Source organism: Rissa tridactyla, chromosome 22 (assembly GCF_028500815.1).
Source record: "Rissa tridactyla isolate bRisTri1 chromosome 22, bRisTri1.patW.cur.20221130, whole genome shotgun sequence".
NCBI classification, from domain to species: Eukaryota; Metazoa; Chordata; class Aves; order Charadriiformes; family Laridae; genus Rissa; species Rissa tridactyla.
The window spans coordinates 4,829,297-4,850,250 of NC_071487.1; the positions used below are offsets into that span (position 1 = coordinate 4,829,297).

General features: G+C 44.0%; 1 protein-coding gene across 9 annotated transcripts in view; it reads right to left on the reverse strand.

Moving 5' to 3' along the window:
• DOT1L (DOT1 like histone lysine methyltransferase) overlaps nucleotides 1-20,954 on the reverse strand; it is a 78,058-nt gene that overhangs the window by 28,674 nt on the left and 28,430 nt on the right. For 8 of the 9 annotated variants that reach the window (XM_054181761.1, XM_054181762.1, XM_054181759.1 and 5 more), the window contains 7 exons: nucleotides 20,318-20,412; nucleotides 17,652-17,714; nucleotides 9,520-9,575; nucleotides 6,695-6,774; nucleotides 4,991-5,059; nucleotides 1,922-2,028; nucleotides 901-942 (listed from right to left, as the gene is read on the reverse strand). In XM_054181761.1, coding sequence (XP_054037736.1) covers nucleotides 901-942; nucleotides 1,922-2,028; nucleotides 4,991-5,059; nucleotides 6,695-6,774; nucleotides 9,520-9,575; nucleotides 17,652-17,714; nucleotides 20,318-20,412 — 512 coding nt within the window. Of the gene's footprint in view, nucleotides 1-900; nucleotides 943-1,921; nucleotides 2,029-4,990; nucleotides 5,060-6,694; nucleotides 6,775-9,519; nucleotides 9,576-17,651; nucleotides 17,715-20,317; nucleotides 20,414-20,954 lie in introns of those variants that run through there. The other variant, XM_054181766.1, reaches the window with a different exon arrangement.

A 20,954-nucleotide genomic window follows, 5' to 3' on the forward strand; every position in this document is an offset into this window, starting at 1 on the left:
CTAAAAACAACACAAGCAGCAGCTTTTAAGCTTGATTTTCTACTAGGCAGTAAGGACACAGAATGGTGAAAAGCTCACTCAAAGCCTTTCTTGTACCTTCCAGGTGAGGTTTCATTTGCATAAAAATTCTGGCAATTCCAACCCCTCTTCAATTTAAGTACGTTATCAACCAGACCGTGGAAATGGCAAACTTAATAGTCTCACCATGACAAGCAGAGAAGTTCAAAAGTATATGGATGCCACACTGCATTTTTTCTTTTGACTCTAAAAAGTCTTTTTTTTTTTTTATTTTCCTCCCAAGTTTGAATTCAACCGTCTGAAAAACCCCATCTCAAAGCTACCGTTAATCTGTTTTCAACACTAAGTCACTCTGAAGAGTAACATTCACCTGAACTTTTTAAGTGGCCTCACTTAATTCTCTTACTGGGAATACCAGCCCCATGGGTTGGTTCAGATTAATCCAGCCCAGCACAGGCTCAAAAATCCTCTGGCATTTTAATTCCACGTGTGATAGCACAGACTGCAGCAAGTGACAACACATTTCGCGTCCCAAAAGGAACATCCCAGAGTGCTCTTCAGCTTCATTTTCACTGGGACCGATTCAAACTATCGTTTCCTTCTTTAACTTCAATTCTTTAATGAACTAATAGTTCTTTATAGACGCCCCAGTGCACTTTGTGGCTGCCCCATTAATTCTCTACTCGAAAGCTCTTGAACACGACTGTATTAGTGCTCGATGGCAAGTGATGCTTCATTTCAATTAGCTCCACACCCACCTTTTCCTTGCTTATCAAGGAAATTTGACTTTCTACTAATTAACATCTTTAACAAGCGACTAAATTCCTCACGGTGGCTACTCCAGTACTTTTGAGTTTTCTACAGAAAATGACTGAAACTTACCCTGAGTTTTGGATTTTTGAGACTAGAAAAATAGTTTTCAAGCTGAAAATAGAAGATAAGATAGTCATTTTCAAAGTCACGACAGAAGAATACATAAAAACGAAATATCAGCTTAAGACAAATGCAGAACTGCAGAAATTCTGACTGGTTTTCTTCTGATAAGCTTCATCAAGAAGCCGTTTACATTAATTTTTTTTAGCGACACAGACACGTTGTGTAGCCAGACATAATCCAAGCCTCAACAAGGTTTTATCTTCTCACCACTGCCTATCCTTGTTTTAAAGCTTTTTGTGTCATGTATCTCTACCCAGCAGAAGGTAATTTTCAATGAAGCTACTTCACTCTTGTACTCCACTAAAATATTTATCTGCGCTCCAGCATATTCTTTAAAAAAAGCAGACTTAGAAAAATAGTCTTACTATCGGATTGCAAAAATACTCGGTGTGGGAATTGACTGTTTCTCCACAAAAGTTTACAGTTCTACAGGCTTGTTTCTTTTTCTTTAACCGGAAAAAAAAAAACCAACCCAACAGTGAGTGCACCGGCATTGTTACGGAGCTTTAGCTGGTTCTACAGCAACTGAAAGTTCAACTAAAATTGAGATTTACTGCTCAAATAGCACAGAATGGCATGGTCTGTGCAGCACAGAGCAAACTCAAGAATTCAAGACCCACCGCGTCTTTGCTCAGTGTGGAAGCTGTAGCACAAAACCACCATTCTGCAGAGCTGCATATTCCGGAGCACAAGAAGGAATTACATTAGCAAATCTATGCACCTTCAATTAATTAACAGACTACCGTAGCACCACCCCTAATTACCCCGAAGCAGCCAGAGGCTACGCCATGCGGTACCATCTGCACGTTCAGCGGGACTGAACAGGTAACGGCGAAATGCACCCATTCTAATTAGGTGCGCAAACAAATGTGAAAACAATCCCCAAGAAGAATGGATCTGAAGTTGGCATGTTGATTCCAGAGCAGGTAAGGCAGCCAGAGATCTACTGGCTCGTGTTTATACTCACTATGGTTCGGTCAATAGTATGCAGGTAGTAAGAAACTGGTTTCCCGGTCCACGACACAGACCCTTTCAGTGGTGATAGCTCCACAACTCTCATTATAGTGCCAATGTCTAAAGGAAAAAAGTCAGGTTACGGAACCAAAGTTTGCCACTCAGTTCTACTCGGCTGAAACCAGCCATGCAACAGGACAGGCATACTCAAAACAAACAGATAAATTTGGTATTCGGATAGCAACGTCCCAGAAGAAAGCACTGCAGTGAGTTTAAAAAGCAATTTCTGATTCTCTTGCGACATGCACCCTACAGAAAACTTCAGAAATGTGAAAGATCTACCTTCTGTCTCTTCAGAGTCAGTCATTCTAGAGTAAAATTAAGGGCTAGTGCAAGCTTTTAACAAACAGAACTTTCCCGTGTCTCAGAGACAACGTTTACGAGGAGCCCAGCGACAACACATCTGTAGTAACAGGCAGGATTTAATTAGGTAGAACCAGTAACAGAGCGTCATTAGAGCCAAGCCATGTAAACTGTAACTGCACTATATTTGGACTGGGGACAAACATGTTTTATATTTGCTTTCTTGCCTGTATTTGTTTTGTTCCCTAGAATTAATAGGTATGGGATGTGTCTAAGCATTTCCATAAGCACCGCGCACTCAGTGAGTGGCAAGACTGCCGAAGAAATCATGGCACACTTCTAATTAAATAGAAAATTACCCGGAAGAGTCAAAAAGCAAAGTTTAGGATTCAGCAACCTCAACCACCATTTTAACCACATTTTAATACTTGTTTTGGTTTGTCCCAACTCTTTCCACATTTCCATTCCTTTTTCCAGCTGGAACTACTACGGACAAAAATGGCATTGAGGAGAAAAAAAAAAAAGGCTGCCTGCCTCTTAAAACTTTATCTTCTCCACTGTATTTGTTAAATTATTTAAATTGTAATTTAATTAAATTATTTACTTGCATAACTGTTCGTACTTTAGATTGCAACATTCGATAGACAGGCAAGCCACGGGACTCCAATCATGCTCAGGCACAAAAAAAAAACCCCTCTGCTGAATAAAAGCATTATGAAAAACCTCGCAGGGCAGCAGCGTAATGCTGGCGCAGCAGAGTGACATCTCCTCTGAACATGATGGCTCTCGGCCACATTCGATGCCACAAGCTCCCCGAGGATGACATGTCCCTGGAAGTGGCCCTTACACCGGGCCATCAAGAGTGGAACAAGCCCCAGGCCCAGCACATCCCACGCCTCTCCATTTCATACTGGTATTTCCCAAGTACGAGATGGCCACAGAATGGGATTAAGACCTAAAATTTATTCCCACAATTGTTCCCCCCCTGTCTGTAGCACACAAAGGTAATTTCTTTTCAGGACCTTTTATCCGAATCCCTGGAAGAGTTTCCTATTAGCCGAAGCTATTATCTGTTCTTATGCTAAGCAACCTCATTCTCCCAATTCTCTATATAATTTTAACATCAACATTCACGCTAAGCATTGAATAACTGTTGATATATAAAATTTCATCATTCTAGAAAACTATTCCCACTGAATGCACACGGGGGTGAAAGCTGAAACGGGATAAAGAACTGGCTCAACTGATAGTCAGAATCAGGGCTTTTATTACGTGAAAAAACTAAAACTAAAACACATTGGCCCCTTTGCCTCCCCCCACTTTTTTATAACAGCAGTCGCCCAAACCTAGCAAAAGAGATAAAGAAATGGTCAGAAGCCAGGAAAGAAAAGGCTTCAGAGGCCCAAAAAAATGTATTTTTACGTGGGCAGGTCTCCTAATTGAAACTTTAGAAGTGCCTTATATTTCATCTAGTCCTAGTGCGCCGCAGAAGAGGCAGCGGCTTTACTGAGGGGCTCTTTGTCTGTCAGCAAACTGACAGACTGATCCCAGCTCTCTGGAGGTTCGAGGATTTCCACAAGTACCGTTCTGCCTTTTTTTTTTCCCCCCTTTTATTTTCAAGTACCTGTCTCCAAAGGGTTGGCAAACCAGGACCCAATGGTTAATGAGGTTCCAAACAATTAGATGCCACAGAGAAAAGTATCAAACGGGAAGGAAAAGGGCAGTTTTGGGTGTCCGATGCACGGGACATTCACAACAATTCAACCCTTAGTAAAAATAACTCACAATAGCACTATTTCAGTGAAACGCCTTAACGACAGTCTTCAAACTACTATTCTTGAAAAGCAGTTTGCCATGAGTGTCAGGCCAAAAACAGAAAGCACAGCTTGAGATTTGTAACTCAGTGTGTTACTTGCCATGTTTGCACAACGAGGGGAATAAGGCGGTTTTTAAATTTAGGGAATGTTTTGCACTGGACACAGTAAACACGCGTAAAAACCCAGCTTGGATCATTCTTTTGTTTGAAAAATTTCAACTATAAAAATTGAAAAAAAGGGTCAGAAGCAAAACCAACAACGCAGGGTGTTAGTGATCTCAAAAGCTCATTAAGCTGCAGTTCCCACACTCGCAAAGGACAACATTGGCAAATAGCAAGTCTACTACGGTCAGAAGAGAAGAAAAACACAAAACTTCATTGGCAATAAAACAGACACAGCAACTGGGCGTTTGTGGGATAGGTCTGTTTGAGCAACTTACAGTACAGAAGACAAGGCGAAGTTGAACGTTTCAGCTTCTGAGCCTCGCAAATCACAACTAGAGGATTTACCTGTCCAAATTCTGACAGCTCCGGTACAAGGAACCTGCCCACAAGTTACTCACTGCAGCTCTTTGTACTTAAAGAAATGAATCACGCCCTCGAAACACCTTATTCCTTTTCAACTATAGAACATGCCCGGCCAGGGAACCATCAACTTTATAGACATCTAACCACCGTGGGATGAACCCCATAAAAAGAGGCTGTTTGTTCCAGTGCTGGGTGGGGTTTTTGTGTTTGTGTGATTTTAAATTCATGTCGCTTTGGCACGTATAGTGTAATAATACAACAGCAGTTTTCTACTTGCTTACACAACTCTTTGAAGAGCAACAAACCCCCGCTCCAGACATGTTCAGATAATGAATACAGCACAGTTATAATGAAGAATGAAAAGGGCCATCATACCACTCAAGTTTCGACTGTTAATTCGAAAATTTAGAGGTGCAAAAGGTTTTGAGGACACAATTCTCCCACCTGGAAAAAGAAAAAAAAAAAGAAAAAAAAAGAAAAAAGAAAGTCAAAACCAGCAAAGTCAGCTACGAGTGTTTCTTCTAGAAATGACTACTTATTAAATATAACCCAGTACAGAGCCCTAAAGAGCAGCCCTAATAAAACTACCACTTGTGTATCATTATAAAGAAAAATATACATTACTTCAAGCTCATTCCAACAGCATCCAAGAAAGTCAATCTGTTCTTCCTGCAGGTAGCTATGGACCTCAAGTGACCTCAAGGATCACTTTGAAGTGACAGATCTTAAAACACTTCCAAAAAAAAGGAGTGCATTAATTCTCAGTGGCAATCTCTAGAAATTTCAATTAGGAACACTGCTATCTCATTCCTAGTTAGTGCCTTTTATACACAAGCCCCCAAAGCCCTTTTATTTAAAAAAGGGCCAGTCTCCGCGTCCCAGCTCCCTGTGGTCCCTCAGCCCGGGGCACGGAGCCCGAGCACCTTCTGGGAAGAGAACTCAGGTTTCTTCATTTTGTAAAGAGCTCTTGAACCTTCCCCGTCTGGCCAATCCTCTCCAGCCACCGCTAAACAACAGTTTTTAAAAGCAAAACAAAAAAAATCAACCACTACAGTTAATGAAAACAGCTTATGTTTTGGGGTTTTACAGTTTGCATCAGAGCCCAAAAGTCACATTATTTACTTCAGCACGAGGCCATGCTATGGGAAGCCACAGCTGCTTTGTTCGTGCCACACATTTTTCTTTTCAGAAATCCTTATTTTTGTAATTTCTGCCATAACCAAATTAAGTTGTTACTTATCCAAGCGGTTAAGAGGAAAGACAAAAGACACCTCGGGCAACGTAAGGGCCACAGAGGGGTTATTGAACATCCCTAGTCACTAGTGTCCGCAATGCAGTGTCTCAAGAAGTAAACAAGACATCCAGTGACAGTGTCCCCATTTTAATACTTATTAGGTAACATCCAGTACTAAATGTGACAATTTTAAACAGGAGAATCCAGTAACTGAATTCGGTATGCAATTACAGAAACTGGATACACAAAGCCATGCCTGTGCAGTCAGGAAGCTCTGCAGTCTTGACCGTTGCATGTTTTGCTGGCTCCAGTAAGAGGTAAGAAAGGACCAAGAGTTCCCCCTGTCCCAGCAGAGCCCCGCAGACAGTCTGCAGATGCAGAGCTACCTCCCAGGATTCACAGAATGGTTGGGGTTGGAAGGGACCTTAAAAAGATCATCTAGTTCCACCCCCTGCCCTGGGCAGGGACACCTCCCACCAGCCCAGGTTGCTCCAAGCCCCGGCCAACCTGGCCTTGAACCCCTCCAGGGATGGGGCAGCCACAGCTTCTCTGGGCAACCTGGGCCAGGGGCTCACCACCCTCACACCAAACAATTTCTGCCTCACATCTCATCTCAATCCCCCCTCTTCCAGTAATGGGGTAGGTCAGAGTAGATGGGAAATAAAAAGTGCAAGAAATAACCATCGCAGTGCAGACACTTGCCCGCAAGGCACAAAATGAAACCCATCTGGCTTCTGACGGCTGTAACTAAGCCCTTACCACCAGCAGCTGGAAAACCAATGGAAAAAAAAAAAAAAAAAAGGGCAGGAAAGCAATGGAAAAAGGTTTTAAGTTTGATTTGTTACCTTCCTTCATGTTCGCAAATCGCTCCTTCAGTTGATGATCCACCTCAGGACCAAAGGCAAAATTATTCACAAAAATAACACTGCAAAATAATGGTTTTGTTAATAAACAGGGACGGGCAAACGGCAGCCAAGTAAAGACACACAACTACCCCCAGAACCACAAGTCACGGTCACTCAGAGCCTTTACAGCCACCTGGGAAACTGCAAAGCGCTGCTTGTCCCTGATGTACAGCTATTTCCATCTAACAAAACGCTTTCTCCTTGCACAGTGACACAAACCACCTCACCTTAAGCATTCGCAGACACTGCCCACGTCATTACACCTATGAAACGTGGAAGGCGTCCTGCTCCGACGGCTCCTCTCAGCACTCGGCTGAGTTTCGCACCGTAAGTTTCAACATAAAAACAAGGTGCAAAATGTTTTCACCCCTCTGCCATGGTGAGATCAAACACCAACACACTTACAGTAGTTAATCCGCACAGGAAAAGCAATATTCCAACACAACAGACACACGTTTCATCCCATTCCTTCTTCACATGCATTTAAAATATTGCAGCAAAATATATTTTCTCCTCTAGCTCTGAATTCCCCCATACTGCAAGGCGGCAGTTGACATCTCCCAGCAGGTTTTCCCTGTCCTAACCCCAGCACTTCACCCTGACCCACAACGGAGGGTTTGCATCTTTCTGTGTTCAGAAATCCAATGAGGGGGGGTTTATTCCTGATTAAAAAAAAAATCCCAGTCACATGGACACAAAGAAACCTGCACATGGGTAGAATCACCCAAATGACAAAAGTGTTTGGGAAAGAAACAGAACACGTCACAGATTAAAAAAGAAATATCCCTTTATTTTTAAGAGCCTGGGATTTAATGGTCCCTGGTGCCTGTTTCCTACCAGCTTCCAACAAGAGTCCTCAACATCCCTTGGAAGCCGCTGAGGCCCCGCTCGCGGGAACCGTGAGCGCCAGCCCCACGTATTGCTTCAACATGGAGAACTCATTTCTTCGCAAGAAAATTCCCTTCCCAGTGCCTCCACGCATTAAACATGTTCAACAAGGACACTGAGTTTAAGAGCAGCAGCCAAAGCTATTAAAAACCACGGATGAAAAAAAAAATGTTTATACACCAAGAAAAAAAAAAATAATTTATTCTTGCTATGCCTTGCTCTTGGAAATTTGGGAAACCCTGCCTGGCAAGTCAGGCGAGCAGGGGTTTCTTCCTCCTCCCTCCCAGCATGTGCCAAAAAGGGCCTTGCAGAAGAGCCAAGCATATTAACGGGACTAGAAAACATCCAGGAAAGGAAGGGAAAAAGACGTAGCTTGCCAGCTAGATTTATTTTTTTGTAAGTGTTCATTCTGGCCGAGTATTTTGTGTGCACATGACAGTAGCACAGGAGCCCCTGGTCCACCTCGATTCCAGCTCTCTTTCCAGCACGTATTGCTAAGCCACAAGTACAGTTATTAAGAGGAATAATGTGTGGTTACTAACAGGAATACTGTACAGTTATTAAGAGGAATAATGTACAATTACTAACAAGAGTAATGTACAGTTATTAACAGCCTGCGCACATCCCAGCACTCAGCCGGGCAGAAGCGCCTCATTCCCCGGAGCCTGGCCATCGGTCCCCGCTCACGGGAAGGGTGACGCTTCCACTTGCATGCTGAGAGCGGGTGGCCCCGATGGGAATTGAGCAGCCAACCTGCAGCCTCGTCAGAGAGAGCAGACGCTGAACGGTTGGCAGGCTCGGAACAAACACCAACACCTAACAGTTGTGTGCAAAAACCTACTTCTCTTTGAATTTTTGTATCAGAGAGCAAGGTGGCTGTGGAGCGGCAGGCGTGCAATTGGCCGCATACCAAAACAAAATAAACATCTACCGACATTTCTGCATGTACTTCAGCTAAAAATAATAATTAAAAAAAAAATAATTAAATTTGTTCCAAGGGAAGTTGCAGAGACAGCAGAGGAGTGTGCACTCAGAAGAGCAAACGAAGCAAAACCCCCCTGTGCTGCCAGGCTGGGACAAGGCTGTCCACAAATTAAAAGGCACCTCCAGAAGTTTAACCGAGGTGCATAATAACACAAAAATCATCAGCCCGGCAGACGCCTTCCTGATGGAGTACTCTTAAACCAGTGTCTTGGAAGCAATCCATACACTGCCACAAGGCTGAAGACTTTCAGAGAGCCCTCTTTGACAACGGGCTTCCATTCCCACACGTAACGGGGTGGCCCAGAAGGTCGTATAAAAATAAAGACTTCATTTTCTGTCCATAAAGGCTGAAAGGATGCAAAGCCTTGAAAAATACAGAAGAGTATTTTATTGCTTTTAACGAATTTACTCCCTTTTTGATACCATCAAAAAGGAGTCTGACGCTCTGTACAGACCTTCACAGAAATAAATCCTCAAGACGCTCGGCTTAAATGAATTCCCAATTTAAGTTGGAACAGACGCATTTGGGTCTTTTTTTTTTTTTTTGAATGGAAAACAAGCTTAGCTGTATGCACCAATAGCCAAGATAACTAGTTTTTGCTAGAATCACTGACACGAACTACAAGGATATGCAAAACAGAGGTTTATATTTCTCTGTATAACCAGAATTTATCTTGGATACACCCTTGCATGTAACATCATGGGACGTGCATTTAAACCCATTCTTCTCGTCAGAAAACAGGATCTAAAGAGGCCAGTACAAAAGTTGGCAGATAGGCTTTCGGTATTTGCTATGGAAATTCTATATAAAAAGCTGGCCAGCCTCCCAATTTCCATTATATAAACTCCCAAATATTCAGTTCATAAAGCAGCATTCAATGGCTGTACTGTACCTTGTGTTTGCAATTCTCTCTCGCCATTCTTCCGAGAGGAAGTCACCTCTTTCCAGCTTAAAAAAAGACAAAGAACAAAAAAAAAAAAAAACCACACACACACAAGAGTTAACATTGTTCCTTTCCGCTCCGTATCCCTTTTCCTCTGGAGAGAGCCAAATACTCTGTACCAACTCAGTGATACTGCTACGAATAAGGGCAAATGAATTTTTTAGGAAATATTGAGGAGACGAAGCCCCCAGAGCTCGGCCGCTGGCTCTGCCCGTCCCAGAGGTGCCCCCCCCACCTCCTGCTCCCACCCTCTCCGCTCCCCTGCCACCGCAGGAACGGGGAAGGGTCTCCAGGGATCAGCCGTGCCCAAGGAGACTGTGCTCCACGGGACAATGCCATACAGCACCCGTCCCACAAACGGTCCCCCATGCCCCCTCCCGTCCCCGCTGGCCCCCAGGTCCAGCCAGCTCCGATAGCGGGGGGTATTCGGCACAGCGCGTGCGGGAAACACCGCCTTGAAACATCTTAGTACAACAGGCAGACAAGCATCTGATTTTTCTGCGGTGCTAAATATAAACCTTGAATGCTTCTAACACTTTCAAGTTGGAAAACAACTAACACAAAGGCCTTATTTGAAAATATTTATAGTTATGCCTTCAGTGAGTTATACACTGCCTTTCTGATGAACCCACATCAAGTGCCAGGTTAATACCCACAAGCTTTTCCTACAGATTAACACTTGCTCTTTTCGAGATGAGAGCGGAATCTATGGCCATGCTGTTTTGCTGTGCCACAAGCGAGGCAGAAGGAAGGTTGGGGGAGGAAGATAAGAGGAGAGAAAAAATAATATGCGACTGTAATTAATGATGATGACGCACTTTGAAGGGGCAAGTAAGATGATGGCTTATATTAGAACCTCAGGAACATCAAAGCAACGACGGTGACTGCTTAGCATCCTTTTTCTGCGTCTGCTCCTTTGTACAGAGAGAAGTGAGCGTTTCACCTGCCAGCACTTGTTCTCGTTCAGTGACAACTCCAACAGAGGTGCCTGCGCTGCAATGCGGACACGCTCCAGCTACTTCCACACCTCGCTCGCTGAGCCAGGATCCCCGTCCCAGCAAAGCACCGGAGCCCGGCGTCTCCCGCCATCGCTTTCTCTTCCCAGCGGAGCACCCAACGCCGCTCAGAGCCACAGAAGGGATGACAAATGGAGGTAAACCTGCCTGAGCCATTGCGGAGGAGAAAGCCACAGTGGCCAGCAGGAGCGGGTCTGCCTCTTGGGAGGAAAGGAGGAAAAACAAAAAAGAAGTTGTCCAAATGCCCTAAATGCCCTGCTGCTACACGCTGCGCAAGAGGTCTGAGAGAAGTGAACACCTACGGTTCTCAGGAAGGAGATCAAGAACTTTGCCAAGAGCCTTAAGTCGTAGAAGCTAAACACGCTGAAAATGGCAGGTTAGAGTAACTGAAGTTAGTCCGAATTATCTGTTCTGTCAAACAGCCAGGTGGAAATAAAATTTGAAAAGAGAATTACTACCTGTGCTCTCCTGCCTGCTGGGAGGGGATGCGTGTTTCGATGTCCCCACCATAGGAAAAACAAAGCACACGTTGGAGACCAAGTTCAGAGAGATCCAACCTAACAATGTACTAGTAGGTATTTTCAAAATCTGAAGCAGAACCTCAATGAAACATCAGAACAGTTCTAAAGAGTACTGAGTTCTTCTCACCTCATAAACTGAAACATTTTTTCTGGGTCTCCAGATGCCCCATTTGTGAATGGAGACCATCTCAAGATTATTTTTAAGAGAGAATTTTGTCTCAAAGTCTTATCTGTTCTTGTAGGAAATAGTTTCATGCTTGAGTAACCAAGACGTAGTAGAAGAAAAACCACGGGCAAGGCAATGATACTTATTTTACAAGTTTTGCAAGTCAGCTCCTATATCGCAGTCCTCCACACCACACAGTCAGTTTCTAACGTCTACATGAGGTTTTCATATGCTAACAGGAGAAAGAAAAACATTTGAGAAATAAGGAAGCACGATTACAAAGCCATCGTCTAACAAGAGAACAAAGAACCAGCGTAACATGAGAGTATTTTGAAATACTAAGCTTCGTATAAAGGTCTTGAAATCTAAGCTAAGTGGCTGTTATACTTTATCGGCATCCAGTTACGCTATATGTTTGTCTTGGCTCTGTGGTTAGGAAGAGCCCAGTTATAACCAAAACCTCTGTGCTTTAACCTGGTATAATACATGGAGGCTGAAGACTTTTCCCCCATCTACTTTTGCAAGATATAGCCGTGTTACAATTCAAACAAACCACAGTCCTGTTTAAACCCATCTATTTTTATATTGTAATGCTGCCCTAGCTCATCCTTAGCCAATAGCTGAGGGAAAAATCTCACCAAGAAAAATAGCGGGGGGTACAGAAATAATCAGATGGTCAACCGTGGCTGGGAGAAAATTGGTTATTTTTTCCCCTCTGGAAGCAAGATGGTGATTCCTGGACCAGCGGTCTGCTGAATTCAAAACAGAGTACAAAGCTACCTGATTGACTACTCACAACCAGTTTCTTCGCCTACTATATTTGGGAAGCAGCAATCAATAAATGGTAGCCAAGAAAGAGGAAAGCAGGGTCTTCCCCATCTACTGACACAGGGAATCCAACAAAATTCCCCCAAAATCCCAGTCAATTCTGTGGTTGACAGTAATTTTGAGAGTGAAACAAGAACTGGTAAGGAAATTCCAGCTAACTGGAGTCCAAGGGCTGCAGTAGCTAAACCAGTAGAAGAACATGGTCCATTATGGTCACGCAGGGAGGTGGTGGCACGTGCAAAGCGGCAGTGACAGCTACGGGGACTCAATCTCTTCCCACCAGTGTCCCCACCCCCGTCGTGTTCCTCCTCTCTCTGCGAAACTTAATCTCCTTAGTGAATAATGAATGGAAGGGACCATCTGTAATGCAGATATTTTCATCTGATTAGACAATGCAGGAGACCTGCTTTATCTAAAAGGATAATTAGCTCAGTGAAATCCGCTTCAGAGAGTTGCCAGCGTGCATTGTTTCTAAATTTAGAAGCCAAAACAGGTTTTTATTCAGGGTGGGTTTTTTTTAAACAGATAAATTTGCTCGACAGAGACTGCAGAAATACGTTCAACGGCATCCGATCCCTGTAACTGGAAGCAAAGCAGCAGGTCACTGCCCGGGGGAAGCAGGAGAGGTGGACTCCAGCGAGTACGTTCATCACGTAGCAGAGCAACAGTCTGTGAAGGTCAAGCCCCTCGGCGGCAGAGGAGGGCTCCGTCCTTATCCTCGCCCCCGCGCCGGGCCGGGATCTCTCCGGTAACGCTCCGTTTGACTGGCTACCCAAAGCCATAAATTCACACACAGAATGTCTCATTCCAGCAGCCTCCCTGCAAACTCTTGGCTCACCAAAAACCCCCAGTCATTTCTGCCTGGAAAAGTACACATGGTTATTTTTAGGTTCCTGTTCTTTTCAAAAATAACTGGAGGCATGAATCCAAACCTCCGAAATGTGGCATCATTTCAAAGCCACAGGGGACGTTTGGAGGGCTTTTCAAATACCAAAACAACAAGTTTCCCGCTGAAATAGGGCATTCAAAAATATCTGGGACAAACAGCTATCTCGCCCTTTCCTCAGCTGCGGTGTACCAGTAAGCAGTGGAAGTTTTTAAGTACAGGTGATGTCAGCTATCCCCACAAACCATCAGCTGCTATCGGGCAACAAGAGACAATGCTACTCATACACAAACCATTCTGCTTCTGCTCAGAACGGAGATTTCCAGGAAAACAAGCCAGACAGCGCACCCCAAACAGAGGGAAGCCTGCACGCTTACAGATGCCAGGCTTCCGCTCATCTGTGCTCAGCAAAAATCACCTCTAATCCACGGGGCTGAGCCATGGGGCACCTGCAGCAGCAGAAGCTACTGGGGTTCCTCTGAGCAGACAGCATGTGCGTCAGATGTCCAGCCAGCATTTAGCAACGGCCACCTGCGCGTTCCTGCACTTCTTTTGAAGACTTGTGGATGATTTCCACCTACTGCTAGAACAAGCTTTTATGGAAGAGAGGAAGGTATTCTGTTATAAGAACCCTGAGTAAACAAAACCAAATCCCTGTCTTCAGCAGAAGTCCAATATGCGACTGCAGCTTCCACCAACTTCTCTTGCAGAGACCTGCTCTAACCGATGACTGGGCAATACCTTCCCCCAGCAGAAGGGGACGACAGGGACTGAGGACACACTGGAAACTTTCTTCAAGAGTACGCCAGGAAGAACGCTGAAGCACTTACTGCTCACAGCAATCTCAGCATCGTGCCCTACATACCTGGAGATGGCTCTGATTTTGAGGCCACATGAGGATATTTACAGTTAGAAACCATGAAACCCCATCTGTCTCTTAATTGCAATACCGCTTTTTAATTTGATGACTGCACATGTGCAGAAATTCCCCAAGACAGACTCTCTAATTATCTAGGCCTAACGACCTAAGAAAAGTCTCCTGTTTCCTTCAGACAACAGTTTTCTTGAAAAGAATGGGGGTAAGGCTAATCTTGGAAACTGAGTTCCATGGGAAGAGAAACAGGAAGATCAAAGGAGTTGAAATAAAGTGAGATGTGTTGGAAGTGGGACATTCTAGGCCAAAAAGCTGAAGCAGCTGATGATGGTCATATAACGCAGTCCCTCTGAATACAACAGAGAATGCAAAGAATACGATTATCCCTAAACCCATCAGGAATTAAGACATCAGGGAAGTTGAGGAGCAATTGAACCTAAACACTAGCACAGGAATGTAAATATTGCAAGTTGAACCATATCGATTGGATATAAAAACTAAGAAAGATTCTTATCAGAAGGTGTTATTCTCTTTTTGGGTTCTCCCCCCCAGTTAGAATCACGAGATTGAACAGCCTGTCATTTAAAATGAAACTCAGTTCATTTAACAGGATTATGAGATACGATTTCCTACGACAGCTGGAGATCAGGAGACTTACAGGCCGATGTATGATGAGCAACCTTTCTCCCGCTCCTCTCGTGCCCCACATGCACCTCCCCACTCTAACGCTGCAGCCATGACCCGTTGCTGGCAGGAGCCTCAGGTATCCAACATGCCTCAGGACACTTTGCCATCAGCTACTGGAGAGTTATCACCTGAAAGGGACTACGCAACCATGTTTTGTTTTACTGAAAAGATCTGCACATGTGTGTGACTGAGTATTTTGTATGGAACCATTTCTCAAAGGAGCCTCTTCTTCTATGATTGTGGGCAAAACAGATTGGAAATATACCTGGACAATCAGGGTTTATTTTAAATATTGTCACTGGACTGTGCCCATTAGAATTCATGTGTGCGAGCTCAGAACTTCCAGCAGTAACAAGAACATTCCGGTGGGGAAGGCAAGGAAGCGAATCCAATGGTTGCAGCACTGGTAATGGCATTGACTGGTGCCTCATTCAAAACAGTGACAAGACTTAAGCAGCAGATCACTTTTCAGTGAGAACGCAAAAATCCATTTGTACTGGAAACCTATAACTGTACTAGGCTCTTGGCTGTTAAAAAGAAAAAAAACAAAAAAGAAACCCACCACATCACAACCCTGCAGGCCCAGCTCCAGGATTTACTGCTGCCTCATGGACCACAGTTTTTGCTTTTACAGCAAGGCAGCCGTTACGTGCATGAAGTCAAACCCACTGTCTACATTATTCAGGCAAAGCTGCAGGTTAAGATCTGAGACTTCCTCCCACTGAACTTCTGCCAAGTGTCCTTCCTCCCACACTTTATTCTTCTCAAAATATTTATTTTTCATACGACTGCCTAAAACATTAGGGTGAAATTCACAAGTTAAGCTCTGCTGATAACAGACTATTTCAATTTGTGCTTATTTTGTCTCCAACATTCGCAATTTTGGGACCCCACTAAGCATTCTGCAGAGACAAAGTTGTTTCCCAGAAAGATAATGATACCAAGCTTTTAATTCCGTGCCTTCCAGTGTCTTCTAGCTGCATTATGAGACAAATTTGCTCTTCGTTTAATGATAGTCACCTATAGAAGATGCTGTCTAAGGAGTTACTAAAGAAAATACACTGTTTGGCAAGAAAGAGCAAATGTAAGCCGAGGATGTTCGCTGAAGCAATAAAAACGAAATAACATCTGCCCTGTGTGTCTGTGTAACAGACCAAAATCTAACTTCGAGCATCACCATGAAAGGTGAAGGAAACCAACTTCCCCTAAGACAAGAAGTGCTGCAAGTGTTCAACTCTTCCCAGAAAAGCAGACTGCATAATTAAGAGAGAGAAATTTTACTCTAAACACTTTTCAGAAAACAGAGTTATAAAAGCCAAAGAACCTAAGCAAGAAAGAAGTAGCTTTTTTTCCATATAGCACCAGACTCTGTCACTTGGAATGCACAATATGGAAATGCTCGCTGCCTACAGCAATCAATATGCTTTCAATATTTTAGTCCAAGTTCCTACCCTATTCTTTAAATTACACAGCTCATAAGCGGAGTATCTTCAGTAACAATTCCTTTCATGTAATGCCAGCTGGGTGACACAATGGAAAAATGCCATATGGCCATTTCATGAAAAGTAAAGCATTCACAGTCTTTCCACAGCAGGAAAGAGTTAGCAGCCTGATATCAATCCTGCTACAAACTAGTCCCACAGCAGGCCCAGCATCCCTCTGAAGAAAATCGTGCTATAGAGTAAAGGCATTTCGGGAAGAAAGCGCACCGAGGCAGGTGGCACCGTCACCTTCGCCTGCCTGCCTCCCGAAGGGAAAGCTGTAGCATCCTTCGTTATAAGATAAGCCCTCTAAAGAGCACCAGGGATCCCAGCAGACACAGAAAATTGGGAAATAAAGGCTAGCCATCAAGGACCTGCCATTTGATCCCACACTGCTGGAACGCTGTAGTTTAAACCATTCCAGTAATGGAGCAATAATGGCTCTGTGCAAAAGGAAAATGAAGTAGTAGTTCCCCAAACACTCGCACTTCCACTGCGGCACACATTGCCAGCTGCTACTTCTGAGCAGGAAAGAGTGACCCAACTTCTCTGGGCACGGAAGAACAACCCTCATCCATCCAGCCTCTTCCCTGACCATCGGGAAGTGGTAGGAGCAGCATAAATACATGTACTTTCAGAACTCCCAGTGGGTTCCTATTGTACTACGATTACATACGTGTCCTCACTGGGGAGTGATTAACTAGGGAGTAGATTTTCTTGATGACATTTAAGAAGGGGGAGAAAAGGAAAAGGGGAAGGAATGACGCAAGATTGCGTATGACTCCACATATGCTTTAAACTATCATTACAGAGTGGAAAACACATCCACAATGATGAAATAGCATCCAGAGGAAGGGGAAAGCTATGTGTCCCTAGCCCCAGGTAGAGAGATGCCCTGTGACGCCCCCTTTACTCCTTCCCAGGAGTAAATTCCAGGAGTAATTCCCAACCTTCCCAAGTCAGAGCTAAACACCCACCATCCTTCCTGAGCCCACAACCCACCCCTTACCTCCAACCACAAACCATCTACCCTGTTAATTGGGGCTGGGGTTTTCTGCTGTCATCTCACAGAGCTGGCATTCACCCAGAACTTCAGCCCCGTGCTCCCCAGCGTGGAAACCCCGGCCATCCCATCTGCTCCACCACCCGTCCCAGGCGACCACACCTCCACCTGCCTGCACAAGCCAAGCTTCAGCTTTTGTTTCTAGCAGGAGGTTTCAGAAACCCAAGGAGGAGCTGCCATTTTCAACAGTCTACCCAGCAGAACTCCCGCACCATGGAGAGAGAGAGAGGGGGGAGAAAAATAAAGGAGATTTAATACAAACAAAAGACACATGGCAGCTCCAGTTAAAACGACAACGTTTTAGAAGAATAAATCTTCCAAGAGCTTCTGAAAAGACCTGAAAGTGCTCCCAATAACACCATATCACATGTCAAGCAACACAAAGAGAGGGGCCCGGGAGGATGCCTCAGAGAACACCATCCTCAGGATCAAGACAAAAGCCAGGAAGCAGATACGACAGCAGCCATGCTGCTGCTTGGCTGGCGACAGGCTGAAGAGGACTTTGCAAATTCTGTACATCAGCATGGATCACAAAGTTTTTCAGCTGAATTTCACTCACTGTGTATTCTGCATGTTTTTTCCCATACCATTTCATCCACTTTCTGAACTCTCTGTCCATCGTCTAGAAGAGGGAGGAAAAACAAAACCACCCGTTAGGACATCTTGTGTTACCAGTCACATCGCAATAAAAGGAGATGCAGCTCTGACAGTGTTCACTAACCCCCAAGACTTTTTTTTTTTTATTTGTTTGTTTTGGCGCTGGGGTTTTTTTTACCATTAGCACTCAAAGGATACGCAGACAGACAACTTAGTTTAGTTTCCTTAAAAACAAAGCTGCTTCTCTCCCACCTTGGTATCAAAGTTACACGTTATAAACCAGGCAATCTGGGTTGACACTAAAAATTGTGCATCCTTAAGTAGCTGCTGCGTTGTGGTACGTAATCCCGCAGCCAGTGGGAGGCACCGAATGCAACCCGGTCTAAGCCCAGAGAGCAAGGGAAGACGTGGGATAAAGACAGGTCTGGTCGGGTGACTGAGAAAGCAGAAAGCAGCATGCAGAGCATCGCGCTCGCCAGGAAGAACGCTTCAAACTACATCTGAAGAGACCAGGGCTGCAGAGAATGGAAGGCTGCTACTACCCAACCAGGGAGCTGGCACCAGATTTCCATCACCCAACTACAGGAGAAAGGAACCCCAAGCCCCATACATCAAGATCTGATGTACATATGCATCTCCACATTTACAAAATCTTGTCCTCAATATCAATTGACAATAACATGCAGCATAAATCATCGGAGTGGCAGTGAGGGTCCAGCTACACCTATACACCAACACATTTGAAAATGAAACTCAAAGGCCTTGGAAGACGGAAAAAAAAAACCCTCCTGGATCTTTAAGATTTGACTCCACATACGGGAGGGCCCAAATTTGGAGGTAGCAGGGAAAGGAGAGAAGGGAGAGCAGCAGAGCAGGAATTCTGGCTTTGCTGACAACGTGGAGATGGTGGGGACCTCCATCAGCAGGTCAATAAGACAGTGTGTGCTGACAGATGCGTTTTTAAATTCTTTATGTTTCAAAAGCACTCCAAAGCTTAGTAGGATAGCTCACAAAAAAATCTTCAGTATTTTCCTATGCTGTGTGAACTTACATTTTAATATTATATTTTTTTTAAGACAACTTGACTAAAATCCATAACGTTCTTCCTCTTTACTGAAGCTTTTCAAAGTCGTCTGCATTAATTATCATAGTAACCAGAGATGTGTTGCCACAGCCAATCTTAACTAGCAACTTAATCCAATCCTTTCCACCCATGTTTGTCAGAGGTGGGGAGGAAAACTGCTCCATTACACCCAGCACAAGGCAGATCAGCTGTACGCAGGCAGCTTCACACCCTCTGACACTGCAGCAGCAGTTTAGTTGTTAAACCTGACAGGACATCGTCTGTAACCAGAAGAATAATGCGGTATATTTTGTTCCGCCAGCAGTCTTAGGAAATACCAGTGTACTTCTGAAACTGAAGGTACCCCATGAGTTAACACTCCTCATATTTCTGTGTAATTTTTTTTTTGATGGCTAACCATTTTTACTAAAGCCTTGTGTTTGCACGGTGACACGAAGGGGTATTAGTCAAAGTGAGAATTTAACTTTCCCTCTTTAACACTGATCTTTTAGTTTACTAGTAAACACAGGCAGGAGTCCAGGCCTTGCAAGGGACTCCCTAATGAAACCACAAAACTCAGGCAGAGGGACTACAAAGCACGCTCCAGTTGGAAATTTCCACTGGGTCATGGCAGGGGAAACAAAATGGATTTGTAGACGCTTGTCTGATCCCCTTCACCACTGTTTATGCATTTCTGCCCACACCACTGAAAAGGAGGATCAAGGATTTGTACTTTTTTTTCCCCTCGCTTCATAAGATGTAATTTTCCAGCCTGGAGAGGCTGAGTCAGCTTGTTTTAACAATACGGAGGGATAAGTTTCTGTTCAGTCTACTGAAGAAAGTCAACTTCTTACGGTAAGGCCTGACTAACCTTTATTGTTTGCTTGTAGCTTGTTTGCCTTCCAGGTTTGTCTTGGAACCGATTACCTTTGTGTGTCCCCATTGGCACAGAATTAGAAGTGGAAAGAAAACTGTCTGCCTAAACATTATGGTTTTCTTATAGCAAGACTTCAGTTAGGTGCCTACTGAGCAGTTATTAACCAGATACCCAACGCAGGCCTCATCAATTAGCCTCCAACAGTTTAATAACTAAGCTGAACTTCAGATTTAGGACCACAAAAAGGGGCATTGCTGACGTAAGCAGAAAATAGCCTTTAAGAACTATTTGTTTGGTGAATTCATTCCTAGATTTGCTTGACACTATGGTCTCTGGAAGCCGCGTATTAGAGCCATTTCAGACACAGAATGATTGCGGGTGTTTAGGTGAAGCTTAGACTGCGCTTCCTCTTGAATAGGTCCCACGCCATCCCCGTAAAAAGGGCTTTACGTCTCCCGGTCCTGAAATCACTTCAGAAACATGGTAATGCTCCTTCTGTGCCCTCCGCAAGCACCGCTGGCGAATGATTAGATAGATACGCTTCTTTCCCCAAGCATGCCATGCTCCAGGTCTTACTGACCCCAGAAGCAAAAGCAACCAGGACTGAACACAGCACTTAACAGTAATCCTGAACCACTCAGCCTGCAAATAAGGCGTATACACACAGCTCGCTTCAAAAACACCTCACCTCAGCATATTTGGCTGGAATATCAGCTTTCTCCACACCATAGTGATGTTTGCAGTTTGTGGCTGCAGCCACTTGAAGCACCACCTGACCCACACCTGCAGAAAAATAAAAAAAAAAAAAAAAAAGAAAACAAACAAACCTGAGAAGAAGTTTCAGTAGAAAACCACTGCAAGGGGAGAGAAGGGCTTTTGGAGCAAAGGCCACCAGGAAAAATACAGGTAAATCTGCAGGACTAGGCTTCAGGGTGCATTAATAAAGTCAGTCCCATTTTCCTACAAGATGTGAAATGTTAAGAGCCTGTTTTTCAGTAAAAAGGGTTTACATCCTAACGGGAAAGCAAGCAGTGCAATTCCACTTCTCTAACAGAAAAGAATTTCTAGCATTGTAGTCCTGAGGTTTACATTTTTCAATATATTGAGCACTTTTTATGATAATAGCAAAAGACTACAACTGTTACAGCAAGGTTTGTATTGTTAATGGCGATTTCTATTAAATATTACAGGCTCATTTTTTCAAATTCACACAGGTTTCAGAATAGCTGCGTTTTTATCCACAAATTTTATATGCATTTCATCAAATCTACGGGCTTTACATTGCAATTCACTATTTAGTTAATCAAAGAGTCAGACAAACCCTA